Source organism: Adiantum capillus-veneris, chromosome 28, assembly GCF_014529385.1.
Source record: "Adiantum capillus-veneris isolate H3 chromosome 28, ASM1452938v2, whole genome shotgun sequence".
NCBI lineage: Eukaryota > Viridiplantae > Streptophyta > Polypodiopsida > Polypodiales > Pteridaceae > Adiantum > Adiantum capillus-veneris.
This window is the reverse complement of record NC_140958.1, coordinates 6,172,101-6,196,575: the sequence shown is the minus strand read 5'-3', so window position 1 is coordinate 6,196,575 and position 24,475 is coordinate 6,172,101. Positions and strand designations below refer to the sequence as shown.

Genomic DNA, 24,475 nt, shown 5'->3' with positions numbered 1-24,475 from the left:
AAGAGAGAGCGCGCTAAGCATTGCTTGCATAGTCTACCGGTTTTGTCTAGTGGGCACGCTATTAGTCTACCGGTTTTGTCTAGCGAGCACGCTATTACCTAGAAGTTCAGTTCCATGGGAGAGGATATGTTTCAAAAGGACGGAGGATCCAATGCCCAAAACAGTGTAGGCGGCTTGTCCAATGTAGTGGGAAATGTGTGTATATATGAAATGGCGCCATACGCCGACGAGAAGGCAGTATCCATGGCGAGCATGCAGGTGCAACGAGTGGTGGGTGTGGTGCTGATGGGCTGCATGATGATGTTGATGGTGATGATGAGCTGCGAGGCGGAATTTGACGCCCAAAAGTGTGAGAATGATGCGGAGTTCTTGGTCGACGAATGCAACACAGACGATGCGACCAGATGCTGCACTGCCTTCAACAACTTTCTGGCTGGCGACTCCGCATGTGTATGTAAGGCGGTGTCCGCGGGGGCGCTCGACCCCAACCTCATCTCCGAAGGTGCCAGACAGTGCAACAGCAGCGTCCCTTCCTCTGTCTCCAGCTGCCTCGGTACGCCCTTCTACATCCACAATACTAGTTGAAAAGTCATGTGTGTGGATGGTATTTTTAGCAAGGGTTTTGAGAGGGCCTAGGCATATCATGTGGATGGACCCTGTTTTTAGCTAGGGTTCTGAGAGGGCTCAGGCATATCATGTCGAGCAGGTGCATTCTCTGTATGGAACATTTAGAGAAATCAGCACCATGTGAGAGAGACATTATTATTCTTGGATTTCAAGGGCAGTATGAGTGTGCGAGAGAGAGAGAGAGAGAGAGAGAGAGAGAGAGAGGGTGAAGTGCATTGCTTCATTTTGCACTCTTCTCACATGCCTCCTTGATATTCATAGTTTCACGGGCTTTATTCCGTAATTCCTTGGTAAACGGCGTTTGTTAGCAACCCATGAGTTTAGAGCAGAGTCGCCCCAGCATCAGCAGGGTTAACCGCGGATTAATGAAATCTTGGTTGCACCCACATACTCTCCACGAAGGTTACGAAAAACCTGCTGAAAAGTGGAGCTAGAGATTGCTGCTTCATTGGTCACCCATCTCCGACAATCACGCTGGTTAGTTTGCATCTAGAAAAATAGCTTAGCCCCCCTTTTTCAAAGGGCTAGTAGCGCTAGCATTTGGGTTCGACTTGCTTGCCTTCATTGTAGGAGATACCAAATATGGAGAATCCACTCTCCCCACTGCTCCCACTGCCCTTGAGTGCGACCCGGCTCTTACTTGTTCTCAATAATATAGCCCTAGGTTGAGAGAGAGAGAGAGAGAGAGAGAGAGAGAGTTTTGACCTTTTTTGGAATTGACTCTATTAGCATCCACCTTTTTTGTGAAATGGGTGCAATGCTAACAAATAGTTCATTATGTATATCGGTTCCTTCTTCTTGCTTGAGTTGTCATCTTGGGTGACATGAGGGTGGCATTGCCATCACTCAAGTTTCCCTAAATGCTAACCTTGCACCTTTGCTTCTCTACTGCCCTCTTACTAGCTTCTTCCCTAAGCTTTCATGTGGTATCAAAGCTTATGGTATAATTAGCATCTCCTAATTACCTAACCTACTCTCTATCTCTATGCTAGATCTAGTGTACCCACACACTCTCTCCTCTAAAAAAAATCCTAGTCATAAGCTCATAACCAAGCTTGGGTAAGTATTTGGAAAGACCAATTGGTCACTACCCTTTTTGGTTTATGAGAGTGTGATTAGTGTGAGTAAATTAGGTTTATTTGTCTCTCTTTTTTTCAAGCTTCTTTTTCATAATAATCGATTCAAATTGAAAGCCCCTCATTTGTTTGTGTCAAAAGTACAAAGCCCATGAAAAGAGCTCTTTGACCAGCCTATAACCTCTAAAGTTAAGTTTGATTAGAGATCTTAATCCCTTTTCTAAAATTGGGGTGTGTGCGCCTATTGGAGCCATGCTTTGTTTGACTTTAAATTGTCTATTTTCGAAGACTCGCACATGGAGCTCATTTGCTCAAATGGCTAGCACTCTATTTATAGAGACTTGGTTTCCAAAAGTATTAGGTTCAAAGCCTTGCGGTGAGAGCCACGGACTCGCCAGTTTGCTATCACACACGCCTTTTGTTTTTTAAAAGAAGACATCGCAAGTGCACAGAGAAACCAAACCCTCGACATCGAGCGCGAGATCCTCAAGCATTAACCGTCACACCAAAGCCCTTTGCTTCTGGCTAGCTTGTAACAAAGTGCATGTAAACTCAATTTCTTTGGCACTGCTTCATCCAAGAGCTCCCTCACTTGCATGCCACAACGACGTCAAGCCTCGTATGCTCTTGCTGCACACTATCGTGCACCACCGCTTGCTCCAAGCTTATTGTCCTCGCATGTCCACACACTCCTTTAATTTGCTTCTCGACCTCGGCACCTGCAACTTGTTTTTCTTTATTTCTTATAGGAGGACTTTCCCACGACTGCTTCTTTTTGGCTAGTCTACTAGGACTCCCTAAGGGTGTTTTTCCACAAAACATTGGCTACCTTAAGCCAAATCCCTTCAACCACTCCTACTTAGGGGTTCTTTCCCACGCCGCAACAGTGACTCTACATCAAGAACAAGCTCCTCAAGAGCTCATTGTGCAAGGATTTCATTATGCAAAAGATCCTTTGTAGAATGTATATTGTAATCCATTATTACAAAGATAAAAGGCGTTTAGACACCTCCAAGCAACTTGGTAAGACAGCTCCTTGCACATGTTCAAGCTCTAAAGCACTAAATGAAATGTAAATACACATCCATGCTCTAGCGCATATGCTTGATATAAGAGGACTAGACACTACCATCATTTAGATGGTAAGACCTTGTTAGGAAATATGACGTAGCTAAGTAGATAATTGAGTAGATTACTTAATGGAGAGAGATAATTTTCACACACAAGAGATTATAGAGTAGAGAGAGAGAGAGAGAGAGAGAGAGAGAGAGAGAGAGAGAGTACGCACGATATACGTGGCTCACTCAATGTGTGGGCTACATCCACGGAAAAGCAACCACTTAATTGCTTTAGTACTTCAAACAAGAAGTAGGTTACAAAGGGATTATACCTTTAATAGAGCTCTCGCCTTGCTTCACTCTCACCACCTCACACCCACCTTGTTGCATCAATTTCACACCGTGAAATGTGTGTAGAAATGGCTTCCTTTTATAGGCCAAAAGGACTGTCCTCTCTAATGAGAGGTAGCCATGTGTATCCTTCCTTGTGTAGATAAGTCCAAATTGGACCCTCCAATCCGCCCATGTGTGGCCGTTCCTGAGAAGACAAGTCCGCTTTTGAATTCAGTCATCGGTCACCGGCCATTGATTTTCGACCACCGACCACCGGCTAACGGTCAATCGACCGATCGTTTTCGACTACTTTTCGATCGCCGTCCGGCCATTATATTTCGGCGAAAAAGAATATTTCGATGGGCCGTGAAAATTTTGGTTTTCGGCGAGTGGTTATTCTTAATGCACGATGGCTTCTCCGCATAACGGGGGCTTTACAAATGTGCGTTTTTACCACAAAAATTACAAGGGATAAATCAAGCTCCATACTTAACAATCTCCCACTTGGAGACTGATTTTCAAGCCAAACCTGTGACTACTTTCCATCTTGGCTTCTTATCTTTGAATGCCGATTGAAGATGAGCAAAAGCTGAACTTCTCCTTGCTGACAACCTTTGTAAACATGTCCGCAGGATTTTCACTTGTATGTACCTTTCTTAGCTTTAGCTGTCCCTCTTCCAAAAGAGTGCGTATGAAGTGATATCTCACCTCAATGTGCTTTGTCCTTGAATGAAATACTGAGTTTGGCTGCAATATTCACCTTCATTGTCGGATCTGAGGCATTTAACCTTGATACCTGTTTCATTCTTCACAAAGGCTTTCCACCTTTGAAATATAGAAAATACATCGGATTTATTTTTCATGACATAAACCCATGTTTTTTTAGTCGCATCATCTATGAATGTTACATAATACAATGAGCCACTAAGTGATGGTGTAATTGCAGGACTCGAAACGTCAGAATGAACCAACTCAAGTTTTTTATTTTGTCTTTCATTTCCAAAATTTTGAAATTTTATGTTATTTTGTTTACCATAAACACAATCTTCACAGAACTCTTAAGTCCACTTGTTTCAAACCTGGTAGAAGCTTCTTTGTTTGAAGGATTTGCATTCCTTTGGCACTCATATGTCCAAGCCGATAGTGCCACACTGCACTGTCGACTTCCGTAGCTATTGCACAAGTTGAAGATTGCGTGTTAACAATACACAAGTAAAGCGTACCGATCTTTTCTCCTTTGGCAACCACCAAAGATTCCTTTGAGATCTTCTACCGATCTTTTCTCCCTTGGCAACCACCAAAGATCCCTTTGAGATCTTCCACCGTTTGCTTCCGAATGCAATGCAATGTTGTGACCTGTAGAGATCAATTTTTTGCGAAGAGAAGGAACATGCCTACATCTTTAAGCTTCCATTCATTTTCGTTAGCAATTTTGACACTAACTGTGCCTTTGCCAATAATTTCACAAGCTTCATCATGTCCCAAGTATACATACCCAAAATTACCTTTGGTGTAATCTTGAAAATGTTGCTTGTGTGGTGTCGCATGGAATGAAGCGCCGGAATCTACTATCCAAGAATTAAACACCTTGTCTAATGAGAAAATTAGAGCATTTTGTTCTACTTTACCTGCCACATTGGCCTGCGATGTTGGCTTGTTGTCTTGAGACTTTGACTCCTTCTTCTTGGACCAACAATCTTTCTTGACGTGGCCCTTCTTGCGGCAGTTCCAATATTTAAGAACTTACTTTGTGCGTGACTTGCTCCATCTTGAGCGATAACGATCCTTTTGGTTTTTGAATCTCTCCTTAGGTCTTCCTCTTGTTTCCACTGAAAGTGTAGCACTTGATGATCCTCCTCCTGTGCTTCTCCTTCGCATTTCCTCGCTTAGGAGAACACCGACATCATCAAACTTAAGAGTATTTGTGTCAGAGGTAGAATTTCTTACAGCCATCACAAGGCTGTCCCAACTATTTAGTATAGATGATAGTATAATGAGAGCTTGTACTTGTCATCGAAATTGATTTTCACCGATCGAAGTTGATTTATATTTGTGTTAAAGTCATTTAGGTGTTCTGCAATTGAACCATTCTCTGCCATCTTTAGATTGAATAAACGCTTCATGAGAAATATCTTATTGGATGCCGATGGTTTCTCGTAGAAGTCGTCAAGTGACTTCATTAAGTCCTTCGTGGTCTTCATCTCCAAAACGTTGAAGGTCACCGTTGATGTCAAGATTAACCGGATTGTTCCCAGTGCCTTTCGATCAAGGACAATCCATGCTTTATCTATCATCGTTGCGGGCTTCTTTGCAAGATCGCCTAGTGGCAAATAGAGGTCCTTCTGGTAGAGATAGTCTCCAATCTGCATCTTCCAATGTTGATAGTTTTTGCTGTTGAACTTCTTGATCTTCAGCTTTCCTTTCTCCGCCATTACTTCCACTCAATTCAAAGAATCCTTTCCTTGAGATAATTTAGCTACGAGAAAACCTTGCTTTGATAACAATTGTTAGGAAATATGACGTAGCTAAGTAGATAATTGAGTAGATTACTTAATGGAGAGAGATAATTTTCACCACAAGAGATTATAAAGGGAGAGAGAGAGAGAGAGAGAGAGAGAGAGAGAGAGAGAGAGAGAGTACACACGATGTACGTGGTTTACCCAATGTGGGTTACATCCATGGAAAAACAACCACTTAATGGCTTTAGTACTTCAAACAAAAAGTAGGTTACAAAGGGATTATACCCTTAATAGAGCTCTCGCCTTGCTTCACTCTCACCACCTCACACCTACCTTGTTGCATCAACTTCACATTGTGAAATGTGTGTAAAAATGGCCTCCTTTTATAGTTCAAAGGGTTTCTCTCTCTTATGAGAGACAGCCATGTGTAGCTGCCCTTGTGTAATTAAGTCCAAATCGGACCCTTCAATGCGTCCATGTGTGGCTGTCCTTGAGAAGACAAGTCCGCATTTGAATTTGACCAACGGCCATTGAATTCGGCCACCGGCCACCGGCCATTGACTTCCGACCACTGACCACTAGTCATTGACTTCCGACCTTCGGCCACCGATCAACCGGCCAGCCGATCGGTCGTTTTCCGACCACTTTTCGATCGGCGTTCGACTATAATATTTTGGCGAAAAAGAATATTCCGACGGTCGTGAAAATTTTGGTTTTTGACGAGTGATTTTGCTTCACGCACGATGGCTTTTCCTCATAATGGGAGCTTTATATATGTGCGTTTTTACCACAAAAAGTTACAAGGGGTAAATCAGGCTCCATACTTAACAGACCTTTCTAGTGTGACTATGAATGACGTGTATGTAATGCCTACCAAGGCATTTGCACACTACCACACACAGGAGCACAATTCGAGCTCCTTTACGCTTGAGGCATCAACAAATATTGACGACAAAGAAAATCAAAGAAGATGATACAAACAACGAGGTCAAACACAAAAGGCTTTTGTACGACATGAAGATGAAACAAAATGTGACAACGACATCGACAAGCAACTTTGCGGACTTGAACATGGCATCAACAACACACATGGCCTTCGGACATCGGGGCCACATACACAATCTTTTGAAAGCACCACATTTATTTGACCTACCACGTAGCTGCCTACCATTCTCTAGGGGAGGTGCACATTTTGATCCTACACCCAATTGATAATTCTCTGGAGAGGAGGACTTGGTCTTTGGTCCTACACCCAATTGACAATTCTTTGGGGAGGACGTCTTTTGGGTGCTACATATGCCATTCACGAGGAGGCATGTTAGGGTGCGTGATATTCCACACCGCTTGTGGAGACTCTCCCTAAGCTCACATGATTACATATCCCAAATGATGCCCATATATGTATACATGACCCATGGACCTTTCTAGACATAATATGAATCCAAATACATAGGTCAAAAACAACCTCAAAAAGGTGTACAAGAGTTTTCGCACTTGATACTCTCCTCTTGGGCTGATTTGAATGATCTCGCACCTCACTGATGATGTAAGCAAGATACCTCTTCCTACTCCTATGTAAGGAGCTCATTTGTTAATGAATCAAGAAACTATAAATTATGCACTTTCCAATCATGAATGGCTCACTTTTGTTTACGCCATAACCTTTTAACTAGTGATAGGTATATATTGAGAGCTTGCTAATCTCTCTCTCTCTCTCTCTCTCTCTCTCTTAAGGGATTCATTGATATGTACGTAAGTGAAAGGTTGAAAGAGACAAGACGAAGAAGAACAAGAAAAGTTCTAATATCATAGGACAAATCTCAAGAGAAAGCTATTACAATAGAGCATGGCTCTAAATTGGTTGAGACATATATTCATGGCTTTGTATGTATGACTTCTTTGTTCTTGCACCAACAGTAGTCACACTTGTGAGATCTTACAGCAAAGAAATTTTCAAGAAATGTAGTTTTCTCTACTAAGATTATAGTGTCAAACTAGAACCCTTTAATATTTAAGTTTCTCATTTATCTTCATGCTTCTCTAGTGCCATTCTTGCTTTTTTATATCTTCAGAGATTTGAGGAATCATTTTTTCACATTTCTACCTTGTTTCGCGTGGAATTCATTTTCTAAATTTCAGTGTGAACTAAGGTATCTCTAAATCCTACATTTGCCTATCATGGGATTTGCTTTGTCTTATTGAAATCTTATGTTGAAACGGTGTTCAATTCTTTTTGCCCTTCTCTATTCTACAAAGACATGTCAAGTTCTTGGCTATTTGCTGAATCTTTCCCTTTGTAGATTCCAACATAGGTCTTTTGTGTATTGGTCTTTTTCCTTGAAGGATTTATGTTTTAGGGGAAGCTAGCTAGACATGTGAAATTTATACAAAACTCTAAGGTATTTACCAGGTTGTATAACTAAAATACCATCAATTTTCCCTTGAAAATCAAACCTTAATGAAATGATAATCAGGATTTCTCAATATCAACTGCGAAGTCTACAGTACAAACCGGGGGTATGCGAACACTAATCGTGATCTATATCTTCTTCTATCGATTTCATTCCCAACTTTGCCGTTTTCCCTTATGTTCTTTCCATGACAAGTACATTTTTGTGATTGAAAATATCATTGGCCTTTAAAGCTCTCTTAAATTTATACTATTTAGAGTCATGGTATTTTGGGGTTTAATAGATAGACTAGTATCACCTCATCCTCACACCAACATAATTTTCTTGAAAGGTCTATTAGCTTTTGCCCTCAAGACACAAGAAGCCTTTCGTTTTGAGTAAGAACAACATTGCCAACCTCCACCATTGTAATGCTTGAAATGTTTGCAATCTTCAAAAGTGCGACATTTCATTCCAACGCATCAATTATGTGCGCTTGTGTTTTTCCCACTTTGGAGGCATGTGCTTAAGTTTAATAATTTCCATGGTGCTTATGATGTTGGTTTACAAAGCCCAACTCTAGGCGATCAAATCCTCTAGATCAAACATAAAGTGTCACTAAGAATAATGTGATTTATTCCATACATTTTTTCAAAGTCATCAGGGTATTATGACAAATTGGGTAGCTTTTCAATTAGAAAGCTAGCATATTGAACCCAAAAGATCACGCACGTTACAAAAAAAAGCTAGCTTTTTTGTTCTCAATGATGTTTAAAATGTTGTGTGAGGTGCATAAGACACTCGCTAATCATCTACTATCATTTTTTTTCGCGTGCAAGGATCTACATTTGGTTTCTTTGTGAGATGTTCAAAAACACCTTCCCTCTAATATAACTTTCATAAATTTCTATAAATTATACTTTAACCAGTAAGACTTATATTTGCATGGTAAATATAATGAGCATATATGGTTAGGGTGGATTAGTGAGTGTAGTACTGCATGCGAGTGAGTGAGTGTGTGATCAATGAGAGATAAACACCTTGTAAATAACTTGAAGGAACTCTTGGTAAAGAGAGATTGAAAACCTCTTTTATAGGCACATAGAAACTGACACATCATGGGATTTCATGATCGTCTTAAGTGGAAAGTAAGGTAGCAAATCCCAACAACCATCCATTGGCGTTTGGATTATGACTAGTGACATAACACATTCCAATCCGAGAGAAAAATTAGCATCCCTAAATTTAGAGGACCATCTTAAACTTGGAGACAAAAGAAATTGTTACCAAATTTCAAGTTTTGTCTACTAAAATGATTTTCTCTCTTTAGAATTGGCCATTCTAGTGAGAGGAAATGAAAAATAGTAAAAGTGCTAATAAGGTAAAATGGATAGTAAACTCTATTCTAAAACTTAAGAGTTTCCAAAGGAGAATATATTTTATATAAGTGCCAAAGAAATTTGATAAGGATTCAACTGGGATTTTACATAACAAAAACAAGATATTCGAGTCTAAAAGAGTTTGAATCGGATAACAAAAGTGTCCAAAGTGGGCAGCATGGCTAATCAAAAGGTGGAAATGGGCCAAGAAGTTATGAAGCACACTTGAAACCTAAAGCTATATGTAGAGATAAAGAATGTGGTCCACAAACCTTCCATGCAAAAGAGAAGGTAAAAGGCGTAGTTTTAAAACCCGGGGGATTCACTCTACATACAAAACGGGACGCTACCTGCGAGCAAACAACTTTGATAAAACCCCTATATATGACTCATATTAGGGAATATGACCCCCCTTTTTACGCTATACGACAATCAATGAAGAAAACTATCATACTCTTATCTTACATATAAAATTTAGGTCTCACATGATCTAATTAAGTAAAACTAGTCAAAGAGTTTGTAGCATAGTGACTAGCAATGTACTTAGGAACCACTTCTATTGATAACTAGATGTGTCCTCAATGTGTCTTAGTTTGACTTTCAAACTATGTGTCCGATCAGTCTGCACTATGGCTACTCGTCCAATTTTGACCCATCCAAAGCTAGTGTAAATCAATCCTTGACCTGCTCCATATCAGCCCTTATCTATGACCGGCTTGACGTAAAATTTGATGTGTGACTTGATAATTCTCTTTTCTTAAATTCTTCCAAGTTCTAATGCACATCAGTGACCAATCATTACAAGTAATCAACCCAGGTCAGGTCCCCGCCTCCCCAAATATAATACCCTCTCCCTTATTTTTAAGCTTGGGAGATAAATTATTGGGGGCCTAGCCCTAACTTATACGCTTATGTAACTTATAAAAAACCCCCCTTACCCTGCACTTACGTGGTGCGGTAAGTTTTCCATGGTGAATCCCCCGGGTTTTAAAAATAAAAAAGGACCTTTGAAGGACCGAATCTAAAATAACTTGAAAAAAGAAGGTTTCTTAAAAAATGGGCATCGGTTCTTACTGAAAACGACGAGATGAACAACTTTTATGTTCAAAGTGTTTCATTTTGAGGAATGTAAAAGAGAGACTTTTCGTTTCATTTTCTACGGGACTCCGTTGGAAGGACCAGAGGTACTTCTGTCTTCCTGACTTTTGAAGCTCAATGCAATCCTCAGATTAAAGGATTGATGCCATACGTGCATTACACAATTTTAACTCGCATGGATACATCATAGTTCGACGTTGCTAAACGTAAAATGTAAACTGATATCCGTATATTTACAATTTGCCAAATGTGTGTGCCATCACGCTTAATCCTAAGACAATGTGTAGTACTTTGGCACGGAGTAGAAGCCTTGCTTTAGGTTAAGTCTGTCAAAGCATATTGCTTTGCACAACAAGGAAAGAATCTTTAAATTAAAGGTTATAACACAAAAAACAAGAAAAACTTGAAATTGTCTAACTTGTTTGTCCCTCTAAGGCGAGTTGCCTTCGTTTGAATCTAGCTCATAGCCATGTATGTGGATAAATTTAAAGCTATTGGATGTACCCTACATGCCCTCATGGCCTTGTTCAACCTCTAATGAAAAAGCGTTTAGACATGATTTAAAGTTACTCCAAGTTCGTATGCTGGTAGCATATTCCAAACTTTGGAAACGTCTATACAATATGCCTAACATTGAAGCCTTGCTTCACATAAATTTATCAAAAAGAGCAGACAAGATGAAGTCTTTGTGCTCATAGCATACATTTGCTCCTGCCGATATACCGACATCTTGGTAAAAGAAAATCAACCTTGTTGATAGTTCACAAATAATTGACCTTGTCAAATTGTAACACTAGATAGCTCAAGAAACTTAGTTATCAAACTTCATCTAACTGTTAAACTCTACTTGGCCGAAACAACATTTTCTTGTCAAGTGGCATTGTAGAGAATTTTGCAAGGTGGAATAATTTTAAACTTTGAAACAGAAATTTAACATACTTATTGACTTATTGAATCATCACCCTTAGCACCAAAAGTTGTATCACTCCAGTCTAGGCGGGCAACAAGAGAGGCGGCAACCTCTAAACATCCCTCAAGGCTCCCGTGTTACTAAATTGGAGTTGGGAAACCACAAGCAAGAGAAAGCAACAACAAACCTACAACCAACAAGTGAAGGGGTACCACCTAGTTATGGGATACGAACTAGTATGCAAGAGAGATTTTGTCACGACCAACGGAGGCGCAAAAAAGCACACAAGAAATATCACACCAAAGACACACACCAAATGGAACAGAGAGAGTTAGAGAAAATGGAAGAGAGAGAGGAATGAAACTCGCATAATACTTTGTTTGTGATTTGTAAATGTAGGTTGTTTGTTATGGTGCTATCATGTAGCTTTCGTAAGATTAAGCCAATGCTTAGTGAATCTAACCATTGCCATCACACACACAGTATCTTAGGATTGTGGGACGCCTCTCACCACCATACCCTCTTACAATGAGCAATAACTTGACAATGAGAACGTACTAATCACTTACTCAAGAAAGCTCAAATGACAAAACTTAAAAATACAAGCTACCTTGCATTTGTCCAATAACTCTATACAAATTGAAGGACAACAATTCTGAAGCCAAGCACGCCTTTGAAGCCAAAACCTCAATTGTTGATGGTGGAAGAGCATGACATAGTGGTTTGAAATAGAGCACTCACACTCTCTCACTTTGCAGTGTATAGTATCAAATCTTCTCTCACGCCAAATGTGAAGCTCACAAGGTGATGCCTATACTTAAATCTCTCATCGCGTATAGAGTGTTGGGGTGCTTTGTGAGATATTGGAGATGATTTACAAGAAGGAGAGGGACCTATTTACAGGTTGGAGATCCCTCATTAAGATTATTGATAACTTTATATACACGCTAATCAAATCAAGATTATGATTTTTTTTTAATATCAAAACATTGCGGGCTTTCTTTGCTTGCTTGAGTCATGGATGTGGAATCAAGAGAAAGACATTTGTTGATGGTGGATAGAGTGAAATTAGAGTGTTAAGGAACGAGAGAGAGAGAGAGAGAGAGAGTTTTACTATGTACATGTCTTGAGGTGAGATGTCTTTTATAATTAGGTCAATGGATATTTTGCACTAGTAGATTATGGTTAGTGTTAGTAATCACTAAAATGTTAATGCTATATTTACAATGGGTAGAATGAGGTGGATGATTGAAGGAAGATGGGTAAATGAAGTGAGGGAATACTTATGATGGTGAAGCTTGGAAGAAGTTTTGAACTTACTTGCATATGTTCTAAAAAATGACTTCCGATCCTCTTGTTCTTCTTCTCTTCTTACATTGTCATTGTCAAGAGGTTGAATCACCACGATGAAAATGCCGATGTTGGTTGATGAGAATTTTCCATTAGCAGAGATTAATCATGGTTTTACATGCTGAATTTTATGTATATAGAGAAGACGTAAGGAGAAATTGTAATTTAGAGATAATAGAGAGAGTCATAGAGATGGTATATACACATGTAGAGTTTATATGAGAGCTATGAGGTGAGAGAGGAGGTTAATGGTGAAGAGGGTGAGAGAAACCATGGAAGGTGCAATTTTGAGAAATGGATAGAGAGAAATATGTGTGTGTGTGTGTGTGTGTGTGTGTATATGTGTAAGTATAAAAGAAGGTGAGAGAAGACTAGGATGGCTAGTGAGAAAAGATGAGCAGGTTAGAGTGCACCAAAAAATCATATCTCATTGATGACAGCTCTAAAAATTATGAAAAAATTTGAGGTGATTATTCAGCTTGTGAGCTAAGTTTTTACTTTTGATCACTTCTTTAAATTCGGAGTGGAGGTGGACGTAAAAAATCCAACTAAAAGACTTGTTTTTCCTTCTATAAAAGTCTTTAGTGGCCCCTCTTTTGTTGAATTTGCATAATCCTCCAAAAGAGCACGACTTAATAGATTCTTGAGGATTTGGAAATATGCATAGGTTAGGGTTATTCACAAATATTAGATATGGATATGATGGAAAAATAAGGTTAGTGTATAAACAGTTCATGGAATCTAAAATAGTGTCAGCTGTATATAAATATAAAATGAGAAAAACAATATATAAAAATATAAAGAATTAATAACAAAAGCTTGATTTGTTTCTTTAATGTAACACTATTTACAAGAAGTAAAGAAAAATGCATGTAGAAAAATGGTAATTTAGTAAAATGGCATGATTGAGTGAAATATATTTTTGTGATTTTTTTCGCATCAAGATTTAGAGAATCTTGCATGCAAATACTTATTTATATAATAAAAAGTATGCACATTGATAAGAAAAATTGTGATGATAACGATGAGCTAATGTATATAGTATATTTAGGCAAATAACGCACATCTAGATAAAAATATTTAAATAAATTTTAAAATAATTATAATAAAAATAAATATATTTAGGTCCTATATAAAAGAAATATTTACACTCAAATGGATCATAACATTTTTTTATTTTCTATCTTTATTTGTTTTTTTGGCTCAACTAGTCCAGTGACTAGCTAGTTGAGGGTTTTTAAAGGAGATATATATGGGAAAAGTCCCTTAGCTCTCACACGCCTATTTACATTGAAAAGGTGAGGATATCCATACTGTTTAGGCAATTTTTCTTGTGTGACGTGGCTCATTATGACCAATACTGACGGCTATCAATATGTAGAAACCGTGCTTTACTATGTACAATGGTTTGGAGCGACTTAAACTCAAAAAAAACTTTGCCTAGAAACCCTACCTTATCAAAAATATAAATCCAAATCTCGAAGATAGAAAAAGAGAGACTATTGCTAGCTTAATGAACTGTAACAAATAGTTGGCCATGCCGATTATCTTTTCCTCACAAGCCACATGCCTTGCCTGTATCTTTATGTCGAGTATCTTTGCCTTACAAGCCATAGACCTTGCATGAATTGATCTTACTGCAACCAATATTATTTACTCCCTGCCGATGATTTTTGACCACTTGGAGCAAGATCTTTTGCTTGAAAACTTGAAACCATGCCCATCGTCCTTGCCTTTGCATGTCACAGCTTAGAATAAACTCTGACCTTGTAGCCCAACTTTGGGTATTGGCATTTTTTTTAGATATTCATGTCTGTACCACATGTAAAATTTAGTTGAATGCAAAATTTAAAATTCTACTTTGATACTTACTTTCCGTCGCGCAAGAAAGGTTCAATTGATGCAGATCGTTTGCTTGTATAAAGCATCCAAGTGATCACACTTTGCCAAATTTGAGTCCTTGTACAAGCTAAATTTGATACGAAATTTGATTTGTGAAAACAATCTATGCATGATGATGCATACGGACTTGGTCAACTTTCCTAGATCTAGTATTTTTACTTTGGGTCATCTTGTCCGTGGAAAATGCATGCCATACATAATTACTTGTGACTAAAGTTGTACTTGGCACAAGGGATATAATATAATAAATTTCTGTAATCTCAAAAATGACAAAAGTTCTACAACAATATATCAATGAAGCTTGCCTCCCTTGACCGATGTTTACTAAAATTTCCATGCCCTCCATCATATCCATCGTAAGCTAGAAGGGGGTCTAAGACCAGAGGGAGACTAGACCATGCAATTCTCCACCCAACCTTGCTATATATAGGCTCCTAGCTATCCAAACATAGTACGCCTTGACCGTATGTCCTTCTTGGCCTTGGGAGGTTCACCTCTTAGACAAGTAAGTTAGCACGTGAGTTCAAATTGTGAAGGAATGGATCGAAAGGCATACGTGTATGCAACGAAGATGGAGAAAGAAGAGAGGGAGAGAGAGAGCACGGCACAGGGATGTGGGGTGGAACTCCCAAATCTCACTATTTGAGCACAATGTGAGAATGAGTGGGAGCTTCTTATTCTTTGTATGTATAAGGAATAAGCAGATAAATGTAAGCGGGACAGACACTGGCCCGCGGAACGAGCAAAGCACCGTGAGGCACACTGCCTTTACCTAACATTTTTTCACTAAAGATTGTGTGCCAATAAGTGGCGAGAAGACTAGCCTACAAATAGTATATATAAGAGGTGAGAGAAGACGGCTCTCAACCTATGTCCATGGGCTCACTCCAGACATGTGAGTGCATCTGTAACCGCTCTAGTGTAAATGTAATATACATACCACTAGGGATAGAGCCACGATGACACTCTTGATGTGCAAGTATCAAGTGACAACCTACATGGCTCCACAATGCACAATGCCAATGTCAATCATTGTACAACTGACAACTCCCACTGTAAATGCATCAACTACATAAGCAAAATCACGTCTCGAGACCAAAAGGTCAGACATGAGAGACCTGAAAGCCGACGAAACATGCACTATGTGTGCCAACCTATCCCTATCAGCAACCTTAGTGCCATATGCATCCTCATCAAGAACCACCTGACTATGCATCACCATGTCAGCATTGTCTGGCAAAGGGATATCCGTCATGAATAACTGCAAAATCAAAAAATCAACACCACTGCAATGACACACAACTATCTGAAGGACACTGTCACTCTCAAACATATCAGATGCATAATAAACAATGCATCATTCTCTGGCTCAACTAATGTTACCTCAGCTGATTATTGACCAAGTTGTGCATCCCCAAAGATACCACTGTCTGCGCAAACATTGCCACAAGACAAATGCACAACCTGCTCTCCATGCATCATATCCGCAAAAGAGAAACGTCTTGTCCCTCGCTTCAAACATGGCTGCAAATACACAGAGACTACACCGCCTCGCGTGTCAAAAAATGCAAAGGGTATACCAGACCACTCTTAGAACCTGTGGCTATCACCAGTGATCCCCTATGCATTTGAAATGATCGCTCTCCAAGCAGTACACAATGTCCAATACTCTGCAACTGATGTACTGAAATGAGACTCTGGCTGAGTCCTGGTACATAACGTACATTTTGTAGCGTAAGCAATGCACCTCTAGGTAAAGACATGCATATATCTCCAGCACCGTCTATGTCATATGCTGACCTTCCGTTAGAATATGAGCTACTCTATCAGAAAGAGTTAAGGTTGGTATACTTGCTTGTGATCATTATATATGACTACAGCAGCGGGAAAATTTTGTGCTCAAAGTGCTACTAATACAGATGATGCTTTCTATGGATAGCAAGTAGGCATGGCCTGGCTATCATGTAAATACTTCATGGAAAGACATGAATAGATAAAGAGACTCGTTACAAACCTAAGAGAATTTAGTATGACTATTTTCTATTGGGTGGGAATCATTCTCTCATGTTTGTGGAGAGATTTGATTATTTTGAGATCCAGGTGTGAATAAGATTCCAACTTAAAAAGAGTTGTTGTTTACTTTTAGCACTGATCATATCTCTAAGAGTGGTAATTATAGGGATATGAACCAACTAATATACAATCACTCCAGATGTTGAGGTTCACAACTTGATCTCATCACAGTTCTACTTTCAAGGAAAGAAGACCAAAACCATGCTTTGGTGGAATGAGTTCACAATATTGACATGCCATGCATGCATAATAAAAAATAGTATGAGAAGCCCTTGGCTTCAATGATGGTCTCCACAATGTGAGCAGATGCCATACATGCCTTCCACGATGCGTACTAGCATGGATACATCACAATTGGTCATTGCAAACCATAACTGTGAGTTTATATCCTCTTATTCCCAAACCTGTGTGCTAGTATCCTTGATCCTAAGTCAATGGATAATATTGTGGCACAGAAGAGAAGCCTTGCTTCACAGTAAGTCCGTTAGAGTGTAATTGCTCTTAGCTAATAGACACCCATATTAAATCAGAAGAGAATCGACCTTGTCGAATTTTCATAGAGAATTGGCCTTGCTGAATCTTACATGTTATTGAGAATCATGCGATTGCCCAATATTGAAAGAGATAGCGTGTGAATCTTAGCTATCAAATATCATCAAACTGTCAAAGTCTGCTTGACTGAAGAAAAGTTTGCTTGTCAAATTGAAATTGTAGAAAATGCTGCAAAATGGATAAGTTCAAAATTGAAACTTATATTTAAGGTATTTAAATTTTTGTGAACATCGCCCCTAGCATCAGAGGTTGGAGCATCCTGTGGCGTGAATGTGATTTAAGTGTACTTTGTGTACGTAATTTACATGCACTCTGGCAAGCCATAATTGCTTTGGATTAACCATGCCCCAATGCATAAATATATGTAGGGAGATGTGCTCCTAAAATCCTTGCTTTTCTCCTCCGCTCATCACAAAGATGATATATGAAAGAGATACTAGCCAACGTAATGCAACAACCAGTTTCTTGAGTATCGTTATACGGAGCCTTGCTTTACTCCTCCGCTAAACATCACAAAGATGATACATGAAAGAGATACTAGCCGATGTAATGCAACTGGTTATACTAGGCATGTAATGAACAACCAGTTTCTTGAGTATCCTTATACAGAGCCTTGCTCTCGTGATGACATCTTATGGCATTGTCATACTCGACACACATAAAAGAAAATTAATTGTGGAGATTGTTGACCTTGTTGAGTAATATACTAGATAAAAAGCTTAAAAACATCTACCATAATTGCAGAAGCAAAGCGTACCTGGGTTGCCCAATGCAAGAAAATGATGCCTGCCGACTTTTTAGAATTGGAGAAAAAGGTGGGGCATGCCGAGCACCTGTGCCTCCTTCATCAAGGGTAGAAGCAAGCTATGCCAATCTCCTTGAGAGTTTAAAGCATTGCTCTTTGGCCTTGCCTTTGCAACAAAATTTAACCTCTGATGAGCATGCTCTATCAAGGTATTCAAGATAAGCCATGCTTCTGATTGAGACTGTTTCGTACTCAACCGTGCCTGGCTCTGGTCTTCAAAACAGTCATTGGTCTTTGCTAACAATGTATTCGGAAAATATGTGGTGCTTATGGTAAATGTCACAAGGCGTGCTTGTGCTTTGAGTGCACACACATCTTTTGCATGCCATAACTAATGAGCACAATCTCAAAAATAAAGATAAAAATCAAATTCATACCTCGTGAATAACTCGTGCCAACGTGCCTTCCCTTCATATTAATTCAACAAATTTCAATCAGAAGAAATCAATAATTTTTGCTTGGCTGCTTGTCCTCGGCCTACAGCACCTTGCCGATATAGAAAGACCAAGTTCAACAACCTTACCTTTGTCGATTTTGATTCATGCCAAGGCAGCGTTGCCAAGGGTCTTTGCCAAAATTTCCTTGGCAGAATGGTCCTCTGTCTTGCCTTGGCTATCGCTTGAGTCCTTGGGGCCGCCGAGAACCAAGTTCCATGATGGCCACCTTGGAGCCGAGGAGAGCAAGGAACAGGCCTTGCATGCATGAAATAGATGGCCATGCCACTCCTTGTCAAGTTGTTGTGGTTCTAATGCTCGCATGCCTTGCATGGTGTGTATCCTGTTTCTCGCATGCCTTGCTTGATTGGTAAGGCTTTGAATTCCTAAGCTAGGCACCCGATTTTGTTTCGGTTTGCGAGCTTCCTCTTTCCCCTTGGTGTCGGTTGGAGTGTCGAGCCGTGCATCAACTTGTCAAACGAAGTTGATAAACTTTGGACGTGGGTTAAGGCCCTTAACTGGGTGGGGGTGCCCAAATTAGGGCACCCACCATAAAGCTGAGGAAAAAAAACATGGCAGCAGTGCACAGAGATGCGAGAGATAGCCAGAGAGATGGCATCGTCTGTAGTTGCCGAATCACATCACATCATAGTCGAAAAAATTTGCTGCTCACTGTTGCGCACACATCAAGCCCACCCATGCTCCCTTTTGTGCCGGGCAATTTCCCACTTATTTGTGTGCATGCGGCATTTCTCATTGCTTTATGTCGAAATCCCTCATGCAAGCCATACAAGCCCCATTTCTCGCGTGAGTATTTTGCTATGAAAAAGTCAATGAGGTAGTGAGAGGGAGAGGCCTTGATAAGAGCAGGAGAGGGAAAGAGAGAACACACAAGAATCCATAGCTCCATGTCTCTTCTCCCCTCCTCCATGGCTTCCTGCTCCACCTTGCTATGACACCAATCTAAGACCAGAGGGGGATTGGACCATGCAATTCTGCACTCAGCCTCAATATATATAGGCTCCTAATTGTCCAAACATAGCACCCCTTCACCGCATGTATGTCCTGGCCCTTATCCTTCCCGGTCTTACCCTAGGAATGAGGGCGGGGGGGGGGGGGGGGGGGGGCGTCCTTGGACCAAATAAATTTTCAAAAGGTGGCCTTGCCTTGGGTTGTCGCTTAAGTGTGAATAAAAAGAAAATGATCTATGAACTAAAGCAATGGCGATAGCATGGGGAAGAAGAAGGGCTCCCCCTGCTCGCTGTACAAGCTTTGAGAGAGGAAGCGACTGTGTCAAAAAAGTTTCCCCTCCCTGACACAAATTCAACAGGGCCGGCCCCTTGCGATGTAGTGGTGATCAATCAGCTCCTCCTTGTCCTCCTAAGCGGGGCTGTATGCGCTATCTCATCCTTGAGAGCTCAAGAAAGAGAGAGAACTCTTGCGTCACTTGACCCTTCCCGCATGCAACTTGAGAGAGAGAGAAGATTCATGCCGCCTTCATGGACAAGGCTCTTTATAACTTTCCATTCTTCTCCCCTCCTTCATGGATGCTCTGCTTCCTTGAGCTCTGATACCAAGGCGAGAGACTAGGGACTAACACATGCACATCTCCACCCAACCATACCTAATAAGGGCCCCTTATTAGGTATGGTTGGGTTAGTTGATGCAAAATTATCCTAATTGACTACTCAATTGATTAATGCACTCAAGTGCACACTAATTGACCATGTTCTATCAATTTGATGCTATCAATAGCGCAACTAAGAGTGTAAAGATGAGATTTATTAAGAGCTTATTGGGATGCTAATGATAAATTAGCAAGAGAGAAGATATTAAAAAATGCCCAATTAAAGAACTTCTTAGGAATACTATTTTGCAATAGCAAGAACACGAATTAAGCTCTAATAAACTATATGGGTAGCGGCTCAAGAGGTCAATTAAAGAATATGCCTTCACTAGGTAACTCCATACAAAAATAGAAGTTGGCAAGAGCTATTAGAGAGAAAATGACTAATGTTAACTAACTAAGATTATTGAATCTCGTTCAAACTTTGATACCAGTTGTAGGGTTATGGAGGATTAGTGAGTGTAACAGTCATGGTATGGGTGTGTGTGTGTGTGTGTGTGTGAGAGAGAGAGAGAGAGAGAGAGAGAGAGAGAGAGAGAGAGAAAAGGTAATAAACTATAAATGAACTCTTGATTATGTATTAGGAAAGAGAGATTACAAACTTCTTGTCTAGGCACTTATAGAGGGTGACATCATTAGCCTCCGCTCTATCCATGTTCAAATGGGATTGATGGCGGAGGTCATTTGGGCCATCAAAAGCATTTTCATAAATTCGGGCCGTTGAGTAAATTTGAGGCGAAAAAGTAGATTCGGATTAGCTGGTAAATTTGGGCCGGCATGTAAAATTTGGGTTGTAACGTACCTTGAGCCTTGAACCCATGACCTCCCTCGTATGCTCTAACCATCACATCTGCATGCGCTCAATGAAGTATGTGGCATTTCAATGCCATGTATGTAAATGAACCAATTTGCAAATTTTGGGACAATTTTGTAAATTCGAGTCACGCAATCTTGTAAATTCGGGTTGCCCGATCGTATGGCCTACAATGCATTTGAACATGGGAGTCAGGCTTTGTTCTTTACTTGAAGGCCGGCTTCATTTGGACCCCGTCGCGTAAAACGACAAACAAAGAAGAACAGATGAGAAGGGCGACGATGCAGTTTACAATTAGTGTTAGGACCAGGACGAGCCACAAATCACAGCGGCAACAGAATGAGAATGCAGCTGCTTGTGGTGATGCTAGTGGCGATGGCGGCCATAACCGTCTGTGATCGTACGCAGGGGGACGCCGCCCGACAGTGTGAAAATGATGCGCAGGACGTGATCGATCAGTGCAAGACCAAGGACCAGGCCGAATGCTGCTCTGCCTTTGCGCATTTGTTGAGCGCCGATGGAGGCTGCGTCTGCGATGCTGCAGCCGCTGGATCGTTCGAACCCTTGCTTCTGTACGAAGACGCCATGGCCTGCAATACCACCATCCCTGCCTCTCTCCTCTCCTGCCTTGCGGGGCTCCCAGGTATGCTTTGAATCGGAGCCATCCCCTTCCTTGTCACCCGGTTGCCTGTTTATATGTGTAGAATATGATAGCCATATTTTTGTTTGTTTTGATGAAAAACATACTTCTAATTCTCTGCACCACAAGAGGATCTATAAATTTTCTCACGTAGGAAAACAGAGTCTTTTTCAGTGTTTTTGGTACAATGTATAACATCATGAGCTTCTCTGAGGGAGGCACCGCATACCTAGCTAGGTACGATTGGGGCAGGGGCGGGCCGGCGGTCCTCTGCCCCCGATCGTACCTAGCTAGGTATGCGGTGCCTCCCTCACAGAAGCTCATGATGTTGAGGTAACTCACAGTATGGGAATTATTGTGAGAATTTGTCCAAAACTTATTCTCCACCATCTAATATCAAACTCTTGTTTAATCAATAGGAACATCAGGAGGAAGCAACAATACGGGATCGACTTGGATTAGCTTGCTTGTTGTATTGCTACTAAGTCTAGCTATTTCCATCAACACATAGACTTGGTATACTCACATTACCGCTATGTTTTTGGAATGCCTTTTAATTGCTTCACAAAAGGCGCTTGTACATACGCTTGACAAAAACAATGTAATATGCATAGGAGGAAAATACTACAAAAGAAAATAGAAAATTCTTTTTTGTCTAATTACATGTATCAAAGTACTTTGTGGTCTTCAACTATAAGACTTTGCACTTTTCTACTATTATAGCTTTTTATTTTGCAAGTCCAATATCAAAATTTCTACCATTTTGTCAAATAAGTTCCAACAAGTTACAAGACGAATGATTTTTTAGATGTGATTGAGCTCTTTTAAAAAATCCTTGGTTGATTGAGAAAGTTGAAGAGAATAGTGGAAGCATAGCAATGCCACTTGGTAGAGACTTTTCGTACTCCACCGATATTTTTTTTGAGACGCATGGAAATTAATATAGTACGTATTTTTATGTGTGTGCAATAGAGATTAATGGCATTACCGCAATTATGCATGGGAGAATCATTCTTCAAAATATTGAGGCACATCCTCATCTTGAACACTTCCTCCCAATTCTTCATTATACGCATCAAGGTTCTCCAATTGATTTGGAACTTTGAATGTCAAGTTCATCAAGCATGATACTTTTAAGTCAATGTAAGTATATTAAACTTGTAAACATTAATTTAGAAGTGAAATTTTATTTCCAATCTCACTAATTGTGAGTGATAAATGTATTTCAAAAGAAAAACAAAAAATTTACAAAGAGAGCCATACTCTTCCCAAGCCAGTCTCATCGGACCACATCCTAAACACACACCCACATATATATCAGCAAATGATAAAGGGAGCCACTTGTGACCGAAAGCAGCAGAAGGGAACTAAGTCTGACTTGGGGTTTCCACCAAGGAGAAAACCCTACCACGACACACTCCTTGACCGCCAAGCCAGTGCCTAAGGAACATAACATTGAGAGGAAAGAGAGCCACAATCACTTTTTCTTTTTCTTTCTTTTAATCGAAATAATTGTACTGGTCGTCGACGTGCCTGAAATATGGTCTATATGGCTGATGAGATCAAGCTTAAGGTTCTGAGTTTCACCTGCATCCAAGTTAGGATGACAAGTAACATTTGGTTTCTCTAAAGTGGGATTAACATGCGACTCTGGTTTATCATGCACCTCAACTGACAAGCCCCCTACATCTTCGCTTATCTCATCACAAGAGGGTTCGAATGGTTGTGACTTCTTCCTCTTGCATCTCCAGTGATGATCCACCTATTTCTTCTGTCCCCTCTTCTCCGGCTATATAACCTGTTCATTGGCCTCAACATCCGGTCTAGGGTCACTAGCAGAGGACATGTGAACGACAACAAGCTCTTTGTGATTACGCAGAAGTGAACATTTTGACACCTAGTTCAATATGACAGGTACTGAAAGATCGAGTTGAAGTTATGTAAGGTTCTCCTAGCATGCTTGATAAGGAGTTTAGAAATCTCATTCTAAAATAAAACTAAGACCAACTCAAAACTCTTGTGTGTGTGTGATGATTTGGTGTAGCCTCACTTCCAATTGCACAAATACAGTGCTCATGTGCTATGGTAAAAGCCCTAAGTTTACACTTCAATTCTTCGTTGTTGATAACATTTTATGGAAGATTTATCACTTCATAAGATAATCCCAAATGATTATTAAAGCGAGAAATCCCTAATTCGTGGCCTCTCACAACCTTAAACACGGGGTGAAAAACACAAAGACTTGGAGGGGAAAAGCACCATGTAATTATCTTCTCGATTTAGCCTATGGCTTTGAGAGAGTGACAAGAATTTACTCACATGGTCAATGGCATCCTCATGAGATAGTCCCTTACAAACTAGGAACCTTGATTTTGACCCTCGATAGAAGGATTGTCATTTCCTCCGCCATGATAAGCCTGATGAGAGGGATGGAAGGTGGATCTAGAGAAGAGCTTCGAGAGGGAGATGAGGGTGGGGATGGAAAAGGTGACTTTTGTGATTGATCGCAGGAAGGATTGGGCAAAGTTAGAGGCAATTCTGCGCGCAAGGTAGCAAAACGTGAGTACAAGTGACGATGGTGATGAGTCTTCACATGACTTCTCAAACATTCTCCACTTGACTTAGAGCTAGTAATACGCATGCATAGACGCTAACAAGCATGCCTAGATGCAAAGATGGGATTCCCTAAATTCTAGGCTAAAAATTAGGACATGTGGTTGGAGTGGGTACAACTACGTATTGGCACCCTCAAATGTGGCCACACTATTGGCTTGTCTCAATTTGTTTTGCCAGGCTAGCTTGCAAGACCCGATAGAGCTTCCCACCGGGTGTGCCAAAAATGAGACCAGTGAAATGGTGCGTAATGCTCTCTGGTGGTAGGATGCTCTGGAAGTAGTATGCATGTAGACTCACAAGCTATCTCAAACTAACAGATAATGTGAAAATAG

General features: G+C 40.3%; 1 protein-coding gene across 2 annotated transcripts; it reads left to right on the top strand.

The window, feature by feature from the left end:
• The first annotated feature begins 220 nt into the window (after positions 1-220).
• On the top strand, positions 221-22,174 carry LOC147420011 (uncharacterized). 2 transcript variants are annotated; one of them, XM_086504959.1, is made up of 2 exons: positions 221-553; positions 21,947-22,174. In XM_086504959.1, the coding sequence occupies exons 1-2, from the start codon at positions 244-246 to the stop codon at positions 22,036-22,038; spliced, it is 402 nt and encodes a 133-aa protein (XP_086361085.1). In that variant the 5' UTR covers positions 221-243; the 3' UTR covers positions 22,039-22,174. The 2 variants fall into 2 exon arrangements, with proteins under 2 accessions (XP_086361085.1, XP_086361086.1); XM_086504960.1 differs by lacking the exon at positions 221-553 and adding an exon at positions 20,813-21,530.
• Positions 22,175-24,475: the final 2,301 nt, after the last annotated feature.